Here is an 18,431-nt window from a genome sequence, read left to right on the forward strand (position 1 = left end):
TTCACGAATGAAGAAAAAAGAGATATGATACAAATTTATTACAAATATGATAGAAACAGTGTTAAGACATCTGAAATGTATTTAAACTAGGGTATTTAAACTTGTATCCTGAAAGACGACAACCACATCGAACTATGTTCAAGTTATTGAATCAAAATCCCACCGAGTTTCGTTCATTTGAAAAGCCGAGGAAAAAATACGGAACAGTATGTATGGACTAGGGAACTAAAGAAAATTTGATAAATGAGATATGTATGAGGAAAATTAGACATTGTGTCCTTTTCAATAAATATCAATAATTTGCAGATAAACATGAACCCGGGAAAATCTACACGTAAAATTTTCTCCAAAATTAATATTTATCAAATAAGTGCTTGGAGATACCTCAAGAAAAGAGGTTTAAAATATTAAAAAATACGAATATCTCAAAAATTGCATCCGGGGATCACGAAAGGCGATTAGAATTTTGTAATTGGTTGATGAGAAAACTTGATTTTCCCGGAAAATATAATTTGGACAGATGAAAGCACTTTTACGAATTGTAGAATATTCAACTTAATTAACGAACATATTTGGTGCATGAACAAATCCAGGCAGTTCTGAGAAATTCGACCTCAAGTGTGATTTACCATTAACGTGTGGTCAGGAATTTACAAAGATAGAATTTTGGGACATCATTTATTTGACGGAATTCTGAATGGATATACCTATCACGGGTTTTTAATGTTGATTTTCGAAGACTATTTGAATGATCTACCTTTGGCTAACTATAACAAAATCTGGTTTCAACATGATGGTGCTCCACCGCACACTACGAAACGAGTATCTAGTTATAGTTCAAGTAAAAGATAATACTTTCCATCAGTTCTTCTTTAATAACACACACACCGCGGTACTCATCTCTACATTCTGTTGGTCGCCGTAACATGACTTCAAATGTAATTTTATGACTCTTCAGTCAATCATAAAACTCGGTTAGTAAAAATTATCCAATACGAACTGCCAATTCTTCAGTCCACGTGGACTAATTCGTTACGGCATAATTCCTTTGTTTTGGTTTTTTTGGCCTTTGACTTCGCCGACACCTTCAAGATTACTATATCGATTAATTCCGCTATACCTGACTGAAAAGTTTGGTGATAACTGGACAGGAAATAATGTGCCGCTGAGGTGGCCAGCAAGGTCTCCAGACTTAAGTGTTATGGATATATTCTATGGGGTACACTGACAAATAGAGTTTATGGTCAGATATAGTATCAAAATATTGATGACCTTCAACACAGCATTGTTAGAGAGTTCGGAAGGTTGAGAAGGTTATCGTGCAATGAATAATATTGGAAGTTGCTGTGATTTACTTTTGTCTTTACATTTTAGTTAATTATTGTTATTTGTTCAAAGTTCAATTTTCATTGAAAATGATACAATACCTGATTCACCTCATACACACCTCATTTATCAAACTTTGATTGTTGATTATATCTTCGTATTTTTTCATTGGCTATCCAAACGAACCAAACTCGGTGGAATTTTGATCCAATAACTTGACCATAGTTCGATGTGGTTTTCGTCTTTCGAGATATGAGTTTAAATACATTTCCAATGTTCTAACACTGTTTCTATCGTATTTGTAATAAATTTGTATCATATCTCTTTTTTATCCATTCGTGAAAGCCATTTGTCGCCGAAAATTCAATGACTTGTACATTAATAAAATGTCATTGAGTGTAACAGATTGAAAGTCAAATTTAGAAACATCAAAGTCAAATCCTATTATGATAACAATTAATTTTTTTCAATATCTCCAATTTTTCTAAAAAAAATGATAACTTATGATACATCATTAGGAAGAGAAAATCAGATTCTATTCAAAACCGAAAGAATCCTATAGCGCCGATAAGAAAAAATAAAGTTGATGATGGTGGCCGGGAGACGAAACGTCGAAAACACCATTATGTAGCAGGGAAAAAGTTACAATCTGAAAAGGCAATTTATTTTCGAATCCTTCGAAAAATAAAGCAAGAAAAAATAAAAGCCGTTTTCCGAAATTTCCGTTTTTTCCGGATATACTAGGCTATCAGAATGTTTCTAACGGCTTATTGTTAGTCAGGTTAATGCGCAACTTTGCTCCAATTTAACCATCTTCGTTTCTCTCACAGTTTCCGAGATTACGATGGTGAGGATCGAATTTGAAACACCTTGTATTTTGGAGTGAATATCGAAGTTTCCAAATATAGCGGAAAATAACCTGTTCCTTGCAGATCCAAAGAGAAATCAATATTTCATACCAGAAATGTGAGACTTGAAGAAAGAAAGAAAATAACTCCATTTTTTTTCTTCAATGATGAAGAAACAAAAAGTCAAGAAACTTTTCCCTCAAAAAACCTGCTTGTATTGAATATTCTTGAGAATGTTTGACATCAGTTCTGGTTTCAGAAAAATTCGACGCAAAACTGAGAGAAAAAGACTTAGTTGATCCGACCAAAAACTAATTTCAATGAAGTACGAGTACGAGCAGTAACTCTGTTGAAGTCAAAATTGCCAAAGGGTAATATAATCCAGTCCTATAAAAAACAATTCTCAATTTAGCAAAATCTCGACGGAATAGCTGCAAAACCTCTAATCCGTCGAACCGAGACGAAACTTTTTATATTTGTACGTGAAATTCCGGAAAACTAATTAATCCTCCACCAGAAGCGAAGAGAAGTGAATTCCAACAAGAAATCGATTCTTGTTCATTAAATATTCCTTGCAAATAGCTTCGGATCGTATCCATGAAAGAAATCGTTAAGCTTTTTCGTCGCCCGTAATCTGATTCAGGCAGGTGTATATTTCATTCAAAAGTATATTGCTGAATCCACGACAGTATATAATCATTCAGAAAAGAGATCTTGTCATTGGAAACGAATAAATCAGGTTTGAGGGAATAGCATATTGGCAGCTAGTGAATCATTCAGACGAAAATAAATAAAGAAGTGAAGATCTTCTGAAAAATATACTCACACCTTGTCGAATACATACGTATAATAGCTTTTATGAGTTCGAACAATTCAAAATCGAAATTTTCTCGTAAAGAAATAAGGAATATTACTGAAAATGTATGATCTAACAATGTTTACATCCAATAAGTTTTGTTAATATATTATTATGTATCTCTCATACCATTTACCTTGTAATTGTCTCTGCTAGTTTTTTATTTATATTTTGTGCACCGTGTTTGTATATATATATATATATATATATATATATATATATATATATATATATATATATATATATATATATATATATATATATATATGATGTGTTGTTTTTCCGGGTGTTCATCCGTTGTGTACTATTCGATAGTCGACGTTTCGCCATCATCTCAGATGGCATTATCAAGACGAGTTACTGCTTCGCTTCGAGAGGTGTAACTGATGTTAGGTTCTTCTTGTGGTGTTTTTATATGGTTTCGCTTGCGTAAGTTGTATGGATTTGTTACCTGTTTTTCCACCTGAGGGTTGTTGATGGCTTTTGGCGGTTCTCCTACCTGTTTTTCTACCTGAGGGTTGTTAATAGCTTCTGGCGGTTCTCCTACCTGCGATGGTTCATTATCAATTTGTGGTTGTCTTTGGTGGTTGTTTTTAACGGATGAACACCCGGAAAAACAACACATCATATTCTACCATCCGTGAAAACCTATATTGTAATATATATATATATATATATATATATATATATATATATTAGGTATATTTGTTAGGTAGATATTCAAAAAGTCTATTAGGACACCAAATATCATGAATAAATCTCAATTTCCAGGGCCAACTAATCTTATTTTTCAAGGTCAAAAATCTAAAAAAACTTCTAGCGATTTTTTTAGAAAAACTCTGACTACACCACTGGATTTGTGACATTTTCAAATGGGTAACATGTAAATTACGTTGAAATGCGTCAATCAATAAAAAAGTTATAAAGGAATGAAATTTGAAAAGTATGCCGTTTAATCAACCCACCAATTCATGTTCAGGAATTTTATGAAAATTCTGAATACACCACTGGATTCAGGATGTCTTGAAATATCACTGGTCACAGTTTCATCGAAATCTGTTCAGTAATAAAAAAGTTATAAGGGAATGAAATTTGAAAAATATGTTGTAAAATGAAATTTTAACAACGTTCTTACTACACCACTGTTGATTATTGAAAAAATTATTGGGGTGATTATTGCAATGTCGTACAATTATAACATCTGAAAATCATGATGGTAAAAATAGTCTATAGGTATTTCTCGAAGTGGAGTGGATACATAAACAAGTACAATCAGGAGAGAACTCCTGGTTAATCTTCATGAAAACAATTTCAACAATATAAGACAAGTCTAATGTACTCCCAATAGAAATTATAACGAAAAAAATATGCAATGGATAATAATTATTATCATTTCAGTAGGTAACATCAGCTGTGATTTCTTCCTTTTGTTGAATAGCAAAAAATGAGATTTGCAATTTTAACTGCCTGTTATTCAGAATGCATTAATGTACTCCCCCTTCCTATCCAACGATTAGGGTAATTTTGATTCAGCCAACTCTTCACAATTCCCGCATCATGTATGGAACAACCATCTAACTGAAAATATAAATTTCTTGTTTCTGCAAGGGGAAGTTCATCTATTGCTTCTATAAACAAGTTAGCTGTGACTTACAGTTTCTCATCTATTTATTTGCGCATGAATTGTCATTTTGTTAAATTGTCATTTTGTTACGCACCATTAGTGAACTGAATAATTTGTGTTTCAAAATAAAAACAGATAATGGCTCAATTGTCAATTCAAGAAAAAATCTAAATTATACGTCTTTCCGGTGATCGGTACTACGTCCATAGCGTAGTTAACCAAACTCAGATTTTTACATACATTTGTGAATAGGAGAATACATTCACGACAGGGTGCCAGTCAAAATGTGGCCGCAAATATTTTTAATTAAAAAAAGTGAGTGTGCTTCGAACCACACAAAAGTGAGTGTGCTTCGAACCACACCACTGAAATAAAACTTCTTCAGCTCCATCCATATGTATGTATGTACTTACAATGTCTATATCGGGAAAACCAAATGAAGTATAAGAAATCTGAATACAAATTTCATAATAATTGAGCAAATATGAAATTAAAAAAAATTTTAACTAACGGAGAATCATCTTCAAAATCGGTTTTTCAGTGTCAAACATAACTGAAAAATTTCAGATAAATTTCCAGCTAGGTCAGGTGTACCATAAGGATCGAATCTAGGTCCACTTCTGTTCATAATTTTCATCAATGATTTACCGTCAGTTCTAAAATATATAGATTGTCTTCTTTTTGCTGATGATTTTAAACTTTTCAAATCAGTCCAAACAGTCCGAGACTGCACATATGACCAAAAGAATATTAATAACGTTTCAGATTGGAGTTTGAAAAATAAATGTAAGAGTTCTATTGTATTGCTGCATGAACAGGTGTTTGAGTTTGGTGAATAAGTGGAAAACATTCTTGTTCTCGTTCGTCGTTGAAAGCTTGTCATGAACAATACTTGTAAAATGTTATTCATGTAGCTTAATTATCCAATCCAATTTTTTTCGTAAGATTTTCAGGACAACTGTCTACTGATTAATTAGGGAGAACATGTTTCACGGAATCTGCTTCAGAACCATTTCTCAAGCTGCAATCGCTCCTTCCAAGTGATGAAGGGTTTCGTTGAGGGATTGATCCGGCTCTAACTCCATGAAGTACTTTAGTAGCTTGATTTTTTCAAATAAAAATATTGGCGGCCACTTTTTGACTGGCAACCTGTCATAAATGTATTTTTCTACTCATAAATGTATGTAAAAATTTGAGTTTGCTCAACTACGCTACGAACGTAAGGATTTTGCGGCGGGATCCTGTACTATATATAAAATAGTCAATAAATATTCAGACAAATGAACAGATGAAGAAGAAAAATTTACTGACGTCCTACTCTTTCATTCATAGATGATTAAGAAATACCGTGACGTACAAATAAATTTGGCCAAGTTGGTTGTCAAAAACTGTTTTCATATTTTGCTTAAAATGACACTACAGGAAACATAAATAGACATATGTCCATGATAGATTTGTGGAGGGGTTATATGGTACTTTATAGTCCAGAAGTGAAAAGAGTTCCAGTCTTGTATCGTCAGTTGTGAACGTTGTGAGGGAAAAATAAAAAAAAAACAACACAGGGGTAGGGTTATTTTCCAAAAGTTCTTGTAGAGCCTTTAAAAATGTTAGATAATGATCACGACTCCTGAGAGAACAAATGAGACGGAGAAAATAAACATATTTCATTTTTAAATAAAGAGAATCTATCTGTAAAGGTAACGAAATACTATACAGTTTTAATGAAATCAGGTTTTTATACCGAAAAAGTCATTTATTTTGTCATGCCATATGTATTCCTTTATGAAACCCTTTATTAGAATTTGAGTTCAATATCATTCATTTTTGTTCGGTTGAATAATTTCACGATAGCTGTGAAAAAAATTTTCATCTGCATATTGAGGTCACTTTTCCAAAAATAATTTTTTCTACACCCTTACTCTAACAATACACTTATATGACCATAATTCGTTTCATAATGATATCCATTATGATACAGATTTTTCATAACGATACATATTATCAACCAATAGAAACCCATAATTTTTCAATCAAGAATCCTGTTCCTTTGTTTGTCCTAGATTCTAACCTAAGTAACTAATTGCTTTATATGTCAAAATCAGTTTTCATATTACCTACCTATGTTATCAAAATGTCTGAAAACAGCGATATAGAAGGAATACCATCGACTCCAATATTTTTAAAAGATAAGATTAATTACAGTTGTTATATTCAATATAAATATAATTAGAATCTTTATAGTTTTCATATATCCATGATAATACCATTAAGTTTGTGTTTTTTAAAAAAAATATGAGTTAATTACTGTAAATGTGTTCAATACAAATATAATATTTTTAGTTTTTCATTATTTATCGGGTTTAGAAAAAATTGCGTATGCAACTCTCATGTAATGGTTATTAATACACTCGCATATACCATACAAAACTCGCCTTCGGCTCGTTTCGTATCCCGGTTAATGCTCGTGTCTTAATAATTATCATTACATGATCGTTGCAAATATACTATTTTTGCAATTTTCCTGTTTCATCTTTCATATGACATTCAAAGTTCGAAATCGGTTATTTGCTGGTATGATTTTTATGAAAACAGAAACCTGAATTACTTTTTCTACTGTGAACAGTATTTTTGTAAATAAAAAAATGCCTCAAAATGTATTCAAAATAATTGAAATTGTTTTTCAATTTGACCCATCATGAAAGGAGTAAAGTATGAAACTGAAATGGAAGATTTCGATGAAATATATTTTATAAGTTTGTATACCGATCCTGTTTTTCATTTAAACTCACTTCAATAGGTATGTAGTATGAAACAATTTATTCTGATAATAATCGAGGTCAATATGAAAACATTTGCTTAGAATAAATAATTATCAGTTCCGCTTGAAGTGCTTCTTGTTTCTCTCTTATTTTTTATTTTCTTGTATTGAAATCCCGACGACGATGACATTAGAGATATTATAGTCCGGTCATTATACAATATTGAATAAACGAAAATTGCGACAGAGGTGAATTTTGGTGAAGACCTTTATTTCACCATAAAAATGAAAATTTGAAAGTCCCAATCTGTCCCATGAGCGCTTCAAAAGTTATTCGGGGTCAAAGGTCAAAGGAGTTTTTCACGAAAACCGTAAGTTTTATCAAAAAAATACTTCAGGCCAAAGTTGTGGATCTCAAAATTCTCTACAAAAATGGTCCTTATAATTGTTTTGTAAGTATCACCGTTCCTGAGATATCGCAATTGTAAAAGTCACGTTCTATGTAATATGTACACATTAGCCACATTCAGGTACTTAAGGTATATTTTCTGAATATATACATAAAAGAGACACAAACAGGCATTTTACTTGCTCAAGTACCTGAATGTGTATATACGTGGCTAATGTGTACATATTACATAGAACGTGACTTTTACAATTGCGATATCTCAGGAACGGTGATACTTACAGAAAAATTATAAGGACCATTTTTGTAGAGAATTTTGAGATCCACAACTTTGGCCTGACATATTTTTTTGATAAAACTTACGGTTTTCGAGAAAAACTCCTTTGACCTTTGACCTCGAATAACTTTTGCAACGCTCATGGGATAGATTGGAACTTTCAAAATTTCATTTTTAATGGTAAAATAAAGGTCTTCACCAAAATTTTTCTCTGTCGCAATTTTCGTTATTTGATTACTGTTTTCAGGTCTAAATTGACCGGACTATATAGAAATGCAGTCGATTCATTGGTACAACTGCTTAGAAACCTATTTCCGTTCGAAAACTGTCAACCAATAATTCGATGCACCTGCTAGTCTGAACTGAATTTCTATTCTCGAAACCCTGAATTATGAGTTCAGAAATATTTGTAACTTGAACATACCAAAGAACGAAGGTGTGAATGCACTCACCGCGAAACAGAGTGTAGATTCCAAGCGGCATGACAAGTATCGCCACCATCAAGTCAGTGACGGCTAACGACATGAGAAAGTAGTTGGTGACATTCTGCAGCCTCCTTTCCCAGCAGATGGCTAAACACACCAAAATATTTCCTGCAGCTGTACCTACAACTAAACCTAGAGCGGACAAGGCCCACCAGTTAACCACTTCCTCTTCGATAGAAGTTGAATTGGTGAGGTTGAAGGCGATAGACAATGTATTGTAGAGGATGAGAGACGTATTACTGATGTATGGGTCTTCCTTTGCCATGCCTGTGATGTCTGTGAGTCTGCAAATAAGGAGAACTGGGTATATTCTTGGCATGCAGATCTGACTGTGTATAAGGATGTTTGTTAATTAGTCTGTTTTTTTCCCACACCCATTCGAACAACTGCTACCTTATGATTGGAGACTGCTTAATAGTTTTGGTATAATCTCCTTTACACTATTCAAAAACTGATACTTCTAGAAAATATTCGTGATGTAAGTACAATGGTTCTTTCAGTAAAAAAATAACTAATTTACAGCATGGCATCCATCGAACGAATGATTATTTCAAATCCAATTTTAAAAGTAACTGTCTTGGAATATACTTATCATCATTTTCAATCATTTCTATAAGCAATTCAGACTGAGAGATTACGACGGTTGCAACTTTAGTATAAAACTGATCAATGAAGTGAATTGGTATAAAAAGGTTGATTTACTCACATCAAAATCCTCAAATTCAACGAAGTTATCAACGCTGACGAAAAATCATTCCAACACTAGCGAAACTATTGGTCCACTTATTGAAATAACACCAACACTAACACTGTATAATTAACACTTCTAGCACTATTGACACATATTTCAAACACTGAGAATTACGACAATAGTATTGACTACGATCTGTTTTCATTGAAGCACCCTGTATCAAGGACGTACGCCTGAAATGATTTTCCTTTTTAGGGGTTGATTTAATCCCTGCCTTCTATTATTATACCTTCAGAAGTAGATTAGGTACGGTATGAGTGATATATTAATTTTAAAGTAATCCGAAAGTACACCAGATATTAGACACACCACATAGATGGTAAATGGAGATTAATTCACAGCGTCCGTATGTTTGTCTGTGCGGAACAGGATAAGGGATGATTAATTAGCCCCTAGCATAGCAGAAGTTCGAACAACGGATCCTGCAACAGAAAATTCATTTTAGAGTCCATGTCGGTGTCGAAATAAAAAATATGCTATATATAGTAGGTATATGGAGTAAGTGAAATACATCGGGTAGCCACTTTGCGATTGAATTGTATGGGTTACTTCGCAAATATAGGAGTTGAAGTGTTTTCAGGGATTTTTCGAATCAACAATTCATACCTGAATTATAAAATCGAAGTGAAGAATAATCTTGAAACATTGACAAACAAAGTCGTAGTTATAGCTTTTAGAGAGATATACCACATTGGCTTCAGGTCAGTTTTATTTAAAACAATTACATTATCTTTATATAACTCCAGCAGGATAGGCAGGGAGTACAGGCAGTATATATACTTATCGTTATATTATGACTCAATAATACCCAAAAATCTCCCACGACACATTAGCCCTTGTAAGCTATAGCTAAAATAATTGTAGTATTCTTATGTTTGTATCGATATCCGCCTCATATCCTTTCTTTATTCGAATGAAATGTTGTGAACCCTATCACAATCACTATTTAGGCCAATATTACTGGAGTTTTTTTCCAACACCAAATCGTTATTTTTTAACACCTCGACACGTGTTTCGATCACCAAGTGATCATCTTCAAAGAGGAAGATTAAAACTGATCACTCAATAATCACTCCAATAATCAGAACAACCATCTTGACAGATTGATATGGATAGAGTCTGCGGAGTTCGAAGAGAAAATCTCGATATTTTATCCGTTTTTCCTCCTCTTTTCTGACGATATTCGTCTCGCCAGGAGCTGAAAACTCCACGACCAGTATCGTGGTCGAGAAGGACTACATCAGGCTTATTAGCTTGTATGCGCCTGAGGGTGGGGAACGAATAGTTCCAATAAATTCGGCACTTCTCGTTCCCCACAACGGATTCAATATCCCCTCGGAGCATAGGGCAACACCGGTGTCTCGTCAATACCGTAAGAGTGCCGTAGATGGTAATATAGCACTCTTGTGGCCGCGTTATGTCAATGGATATAGGCCGAGACCACATATGCTGGACATGCTAATATCAAGTACATTAGGGTCTCGGGCGCCTCGCGACAGGCCCTGCACTTTGTGTCAGAAACCTCTATACCCATCACGCGACTGCGGTAGACTGAGGTGTTGAAAACACCATCCTGGCAAGCCATGATGAACCCCTTAGTTTCCGACTTCAGCCCACTCGACCTGAGAAAAGCGAACGGCAGGCGCTTTGATGAGCCAAGGTCTCCAATGTTATTGAAGAAGACCACATGCATTGGCTTATCCTTGTGTCTCCGCAGAAGTGAAGTGATCTCTGCGGATTTTATCTGAGCTTTTTGCTGAACGGGTTCCAACTCGGTGATAGAGTTGTGGTCACCTTGTTCAGAGTCGAAAACTATACCGAGTTCATCAACTGCTCGGGCAGCTGCCCTAAGGAGAAATGCTCCAATTTTTGCTCTCTCATGGTCACGGACCATGCAGAGAAGGGGATCCGAAGTCCTGACGACTTTACAGGCTGTATCCAGTACCATTCTGTCATGTAGACACTCCAAACTCAAAAATCCACGGCCTTCCTGTTGTCGGAGGAAGTACAACGTGGAACGGAAGATTTGGAATGCAAACTCCTATAGAGATGCATCATTTTTCGGGTCTTCACGTCGAGTTGATACAGCTCCTTCCGAGTCCAATTCACTACTCCAAAGGAGTGGAGTAAGATTGGAACGGCAAGCATATTTGTTGCAGCAACTTTGTTCTTCCCCGACAGTTCCGATGACCAGATCTGTCGAAGTTTGTGCTTATACTTGCCGCGGAGAGAGTTTTTCTCTGCTGTCACCTCTTGTGAGAGGCGTTGTTCCACCCCGAGGTAGGTACAATATCTGTCATCCAGATATTGTACGATGCTTCCATCTACGAGCTGTACATCCTCTCCATAGTCCCCACATCGTCCTCTTTTAAGATGGACCATTGCACATTTGTCTATCCCGAATTTCATACAGATAGCATGCGTGTACTCTTCCACCACCCTCAAAGACTGATGAAGATCTTTCTCTCCAGAGGCGTAAAGTTTGAGATCATTCATATAAAACAGATGGGTGACCCTGAGCCTCCGGTTTCCGGGGGTGCCACAGCTCGAGTATTTCTGAGCGAAACGGATAATGCCAATAGTGATATGCAGAAGAGAAGGGGACTGAGGGAATCACCTTGAAATGCACCCCTTCTAAAAGTGACCCACCCTATTTGGACTCTTGCTTGACCAGATGTTATGGTGAAGCGAGTTCGCCAAAGTGGTATCAGATGTTCAATGCATCTCACTATGTTGTCGGGTACCGCAAGGCATCTGAGCAAATGCAAGATGAGCTCATGCGAAATTGTATCAAATGCCTTACGGTAATCGATCCAGGCCATAGAGAGGTTACGCTTATATTGTATCGAGCCCTGCGTTACACTGCGATGAGCAGGTTTTCTTTACATCCAGCGACTCGTCTCTTCGATCCTCTCTGCTCATATATCCGTTCGAACACTCGGTCAACTGCGGTGAGTATTCGTGTGTATAAGATGCTTGTAAACAAGTTATAACACGAATTCAAGCATGTTATTGGTCTGTAATTCTAAGGAATCGACAAATCTCCGCTTTAGGGAATAAGAACGGTCCGCCCCTCGACAAACCAATCCGGAATCAGCTGCTCTTCATCCAGCCATGAGTTGAAAACTCTGGCTAGATGGCGGAGGGTACTTGGTAGTTTTTTCCACTAATAAGTGTTCAGACCATCTGGGCCTGGAGCAGCAACGTTCTTGGAACCAACAAGGGCCTTTCGAACGTGATCCGGGGTTATCGGGTTGCGCAGTTCATTGAGCTCAGGCTGTCGAAGCTCTCTGTTGAAAGCTTCGAACTGCGCTAGAGCTGGAGTGTCTAAATTGAGTGGCTGTGGGTGTTCATAAATATCCTTTCAGAAGAATTCCACCTAATCAGCGTTCGGCGGATTATCCACATCACGTAGAGGCTCTTGGAATGAGCGAGAAGGTTTCTCGCGGAATCTAAGGTTTTCCGCGATACTTCTCGCCCGCCTCAGTAGTGACTTCTTAGCAGCCACTAGCATTCGTATCCTATCAAGGCAGTGCTGTTAGGTGGTCAGCAGCACGCCTTGGCTTAAAGTGTGATGGATACGTCATAGATTGGCGGCTATTCGCCGCACTGTGGGCGTAAAAGGCCTATTGGCCGCCCTGTAATCCATCACACATTGGATACGAGACTCGCGTTGTCTCGCCGACGTGATCTTAGCCTCCATATTGTGTACACGCCGTTCAATCGTCTGAACCGCAATACCGGGATTTCGTCCTTCCGATTCGGAAAGCGATTGGACGACGTTATACACGGCGGTATTGATTTGCCAGATGTCAGCCTCTTCTGTTGGAACACTATGAACTTTCGCATCCAAATGAGCCAGTTCTTGTGGCTTCAGGGGCCTAATCCTGTGAAGCGCCCTGCGTGTTCTGATTGACTCCATTGGTGGAGTCTCCTCTCCAGTCGTGCCAACGGATGGTAGAACTGCCACTTCTACCACTTCTTTAGCAGGCTGGGAAAGAGCAATATAGCCCTGCCGCCTATGATTTTGGGCGGAAAAGGCGGCATGCTCCGGAAGTGTTTCACATCACAGGGCATGCAATCTCGCCATGTACCCTCTTCGCGCGGGCTCACTACTCTCGTAGCAAAGCTTAAGGCATCTCCCAGCTCATGCGTCCACTCAAAGCGTTCGCTGTCGTTGCCAGGGTTGTCATCGGTAGGCAAATCATCGTTATGGGCCCCACCACCTTGCCTCTGTCCCCTCCGAGCGGATCGATTGTGGGGGCCTGTTCCTCGATTATTGGGAACCAAGTGTTGGGTCCATCGGGTAGTTAGCCCTGTGGACCCACGGCCGGCACCGAAGGGAGAATAGAGTTCTCTTTCCCGGGTGCCCCTGGGCTGCCGGTCCGGTTTTGCACCAGTTGCTCGTGTAAGTGGTGTGGAAACTCACCACTCATTATTATCATTATTATCATCATTATTATTATTATTATTATTCCGATCTGTGAGCCGTATTTATGCAAAGTTCAGTCGTTTAGGCGTGAAAAAGCCATACATTTATCCATCCTCACAAACTTTCACATTTATAATATTATTATAGATTCAATGATGCTGAAAATTACAAATTTATTAGAAATTAGAATTTTTCTGGTTTTCCAAATACCAAAAATGATTCGAATTGGTGAAGACATCTTTACACGGAACTTGGTGAAATAATGATATCTACAGATGCAAAGTAACAAAAATCTCTGTGAGAGTAGTTGACCTCAGTAGTTTATGGGTACGATTTTATAATCAATTTTTCAAGGACTCGTGTGTCACATGTTCTGAATAATTGGACTTTTCCTTCAAACGTTTATATCCCGCAGTTATTTTCATGTGGTCTTTTTCAGTTTGTCCTGGGCGGAGTATCTGATATTATCTGGGTTTCATTTAATTTTCATGAGAGTGCAATTTATAGCTCCTTCCCTTGGCAAGGAAAATATTCTGGTTTTCACCTCTTCTTCTCACCTTTATACAAAAAATGCTTTCAAAGAAAGAAAAAACAGTAATTAAGTTCAAAACGAACTCTTCACAAAGATGTGTAGATCATGCAAAAAAGTTACTTTCAAACTGTAAGTTGTTTCGAAAATATGGTTTCATTCGTGTATTTCAAAGTTCATGTGGAAATTGTTGTGTTGGAAGGAGTTTTTTCAGTTTGTATACCTGAGTTACTTTCATACATTATCTACACATCTTTGGAAAGGGTTTACTTTGAACTTAATTGTTTTTTTCTTTCATTTGAAAGTTTCCTCTACAGATTTTTGAATAGAAGTGAAAGCCAATGTGATTTTGTCTAAAAAAACTATTTTTTTCTGAAAATTTCGCACTTTCAATTATGAAAATTATTCATAATCAGTGGAATCCAAGCAGAGAAAATTTATTATTTTTGTATAAAGTGGAAAAACTCATTTTTTACATTATATTAATAAACTACTAGCTACCAGAAAATTATCTTGAACGGCTGATCGACGCGATTTCAGTGTGAAAATGCATTGAATTGATTTTAAGAATCTGAATTTTACTCGCGCAAAACGATGCGAAGGAAAAATCGATCCTAAATGCACATTAAACGATAATTGGCTAGCATCATGTCGGTTGTGCAATTTAGCACGATGAGGTGGAAAAAAGTCGATTGAAAAGCGAGGAAAACGCGGATGGTCGAAATGGAACTAATGATTTAAAAGTATTCGCCAGATCTTGGATTATATAAAAAGAGAAGTGGAGATGATAATCTTGAGAGGATGATTGCATTCGGATGTGGACAAAAAGTGTTGAAAAAGCAGTGGCACTGACGATAAATTCAACAACAGTCGATATTTTTGTTCAACTGTTATTTCCTAATAATACGCTAAGATTCAAAGTAGTTATTTTTCAGTTGATTTTGGGAAAAAACTTCATATCAACGTATTTATGTTCTGAATATCATGATTTGCAATATGTTGAAATTCAAAATCTTTTTCTCATCATAACTTTGCTATCAAGTAACACCCTCTTGTCAAAATTTCACTGAACAGTATATTACCATTTTTAGATTATTTCATTCATGATGATTGACATTACACGGCTTGGAGAAAATTCCAAAGAAGGGTAATAAGTTGCTAACGGTAGCAAATATATTTCATTAGTTCGGACTTCAATTGTCTAATATGATATAAATTGATTTGAAATTCCTAAAAGGAACCGTGAAAAATTGAAAAGATTAGCTGAAAAATAACAATTTTATTGTTTGAAGGTGGTTGACAATGTTTCGTGGTGTATTTCATCCGTGTTAGAAATCACACGTTGAAAGGTAAAACCTCGTTAGTCCTTAGATCGCACAAGTTTCTCAACTTCCTGAGAGTTTTCGTTCGTATGGGGGCGACAGCTGATCAACGTAAAAACAGATTTTAAACAGATTTTTGAACAGTGTTCGGACTTCCATTGTCTAATGTAATATAAAGTGATTTGAAATCTTTGAAAAACCAAAAATAAAAATTTCATTAAACAAAAAAAAACTGAAATTACAGAGAAATAACATACAAGCATCAACCAAAAAAAATAAAAAATAGAAATATTAATAAAACCTGAAAATTACAAAATATTATTGACAGAAAATGAAAAATAAAAATTAAGAAATTCCAAACCAAGTTACGTCACCACGTTTCGATCGTTAGTATCCACAATCGTCTTCGGGTGATAACTGGACTTATTCCTCCGAGATCTGATTATTTATAGGTCATTCGAGTGCTTTCACCTATTCCCTCTTCCCTCTCTCCTCTAATCAAGCAAAAAACGACCAACTACCGCCAAACGGTCATCTCCCGCTAAAATCAATGAAGCGAAGAGAGGGAAGAGGGGAAAGGTGAAAGCACTCGAATGACCTATAAATAGTCAGATCTCGGAGGAATAAGTCCAGTTATCACCCGAAGATGATTGTGAATACTATCAATCGAAACGTCGTGACGTAACTTGGTTTGGAATCTTTGAATTTTTATTTTTCATTTCTTGTTGATAATATTTTTTAATTTTCAGCTTTTATTATTATTTCAATTTTTTATTTTTTTGGTTGTTTTTTGTATATTAGTTCTTTGTAATTTCAGTTTTTTTGTTTAATAAAATTGTTAGTTTTGGTTAATCTTTTTAATTTTTTTCAGGGATTTCGAATCAATTTATATTATATTAGACAATGGAAGTCTGAACTGATGAAAAACAAATTTATTAAGCAAAAAACTGTAATTTCAATGAAATTGAAAAGATTCCAAATCAAGTTACTCCACGACGTTTCGATTGTTATTATCCACAATCGTCTTCGGGTGATAACTTGTTATAAATAACTTGTGATGAATTGTTATTTTTCAGACAATATTAGTTGCATATACAATTCATTCGAAAAGAAATAATGGGATATAAGGTTGAGCTCCAAAAAATAAGTAATCTTTGTGAAGAGAATCAAATCTGACTTGGAAAAAATTGAAAATTCCTCATCATATAAGACTTTTTTTCTGGATTTTATCAGCAACAAGTGTGGTTTTTCATGTTTGAGAATGTAGTCTGAAGGATCGGATATCGAAATAGTTCTGCTTTGTGGTGATGTTATGAATATCCTGAATTCGTGAAGTAGGTATATGTCGAATGGAAGTAACTCAATTATTGATCGAAAACTGGTCGTCAGCAAAAGAAAGTATTCAGAGATCCAAACCAAATAAAAATGACTGTCATTCGAGTAATGACTTTCATCACTCGAATGACAGTCATCACCCGAAGATGATTGTGGATACTAACAATCGAAACGTCGTGAAGAAACTTGGCTTGGAATTTCTTAATTTCTCATTTTTATTTTTTGTTTGATTGTTAATTTGTTCGATCTGAAAGATCAAATCAAAATTATACAATTGTAGACCATTGAAATTCCGCATTGCCGAGCACAAGAAACACACACATCGAGGAGAAACCAGCAAATCCGGAATAGCAAAGCATCAATATAACATCAAGTGGCCCCAGATGAGATCATCCAGAGGGAGTAACATTGATTGGGAGTAACATTGATTATCAATGTTTTTTTGGTTTGAGTTATCATTTTGGTTAAAGGTACGGTGGTAATTTCGCAAAACAGAGTGGGTCATTAATATCCACTTAATAGCTTGAAACAATTAACAGTATTATGAATCAATGATGTAACTCTAACCACACTTTACCTCGGACAAGTATAAATTGAAATCTCTGCGTCAGAATAGATATCGATTATGGATTTACAAAAAATGTATAATGCTAGTTCATATACATATTGTGTTCAACTACTAAAGTGGGAACATTACAACAGATTAAAACAAAGTTTGTGTTTGCGCTGTAATGAAAATTGTTATCTCGTAATTCATTACCGAAAGCAATCAACCTATTTCGGACTTTTTGCGGATATTGAAAACTTTTCGCTTCGAACTACTGTAATAAATAAACTGATAAAAACGTGATGCTTTCCTACTGTTTCGGTTCCTGTGATTTATATTGATGAAGATTGGGAAATAAAGCGGCTGTATATATTATCACTCAATTGAATTTTTGTGAATCCATAGATTTGGTGTAAAATATGAAATGATCTATGTTTTATATTGAAAAAAAATGTGTGCGTCTCGGGACACTTGATAGAAGTGGTAACCTTCAGTAATCTAAGTTATACTATTCAATATTGAAACTGTTTAACTTCAGAAAACCTTAGGTTATAACATGAATTTTATGTAATTAATATGATAATGTAAGGAACGGTTATTTCTTAATAAAATCTTTCATTGATTATTTTGTGTATGTTCATATAATATAGCTACCATAAGCCAATTGTTACTGTAGAATTGAATAATGCTAATGTACATACACAAAATTAGTAGTATCATTTGGTCAGATTTGTATAAAACTGTCCACAGTATATGTTTCAATGACTTTCTGAGCTTCTGTGATGTATCAACTCAATAGAGTTAAAAATTATAATGACAGACTTGGTTCCATATTATGAAGGTGTCGTCAACATATCTCAACCAGATTCGAGGTTTCTTGTGGGCTTCTTCAATGGCTATAGTTTCAAACCGCTCCATATATATGTTGGCTATGA

General features: G+C 35.6%; 1 protein-coding gene across 1 annotated transcript in view; it reads right to left on the reverse strand.

The window, feature by feature from the left end:
* 5-HT2B (5-hydroxytryptamine receptor 2B) overlaps positions 1-18,431 on the reverse strand; it is a 231,409-nt gene that overhangs the window by 157,527 nt on the left and 55,451 nt on the right. Inside the window, exons 2-3 of the mRNA XM_074184561.1 lie at positions 9,287-9,753; positions 8,548-8,864 (exon numbers count right to left, since the gene is read on the reverse strand). Coding sequence (XP_074040662.1) covers positions 8,548-8,845 — 298 coding nt within the window. The 5' untranslated portion in view covers positions 8,846-8,864; positions 9,287-9,753. The remainder of the gene's footprint in view (positions 1-8,547; positions 8,865-9,286; positions 9,754-18,431) is intronic.

This window comes from Leptinotarsa decemlineata, unplaced genomic scaffold, assembly GCF_025532065.1.
Source record: "Leptinotarsa decemlineata unplaced genomic scaffold, Ldec_3_MD MMD2_tig00026354_RagTag_RagTag, whole genome shotgun sequence".
NCBI lineage: Eukaryota > Metazoa > Arthropoda > Insecta > Coleoptera > Chrysomelidae > Leptinotarsa > Leptinotarsa decemlineata.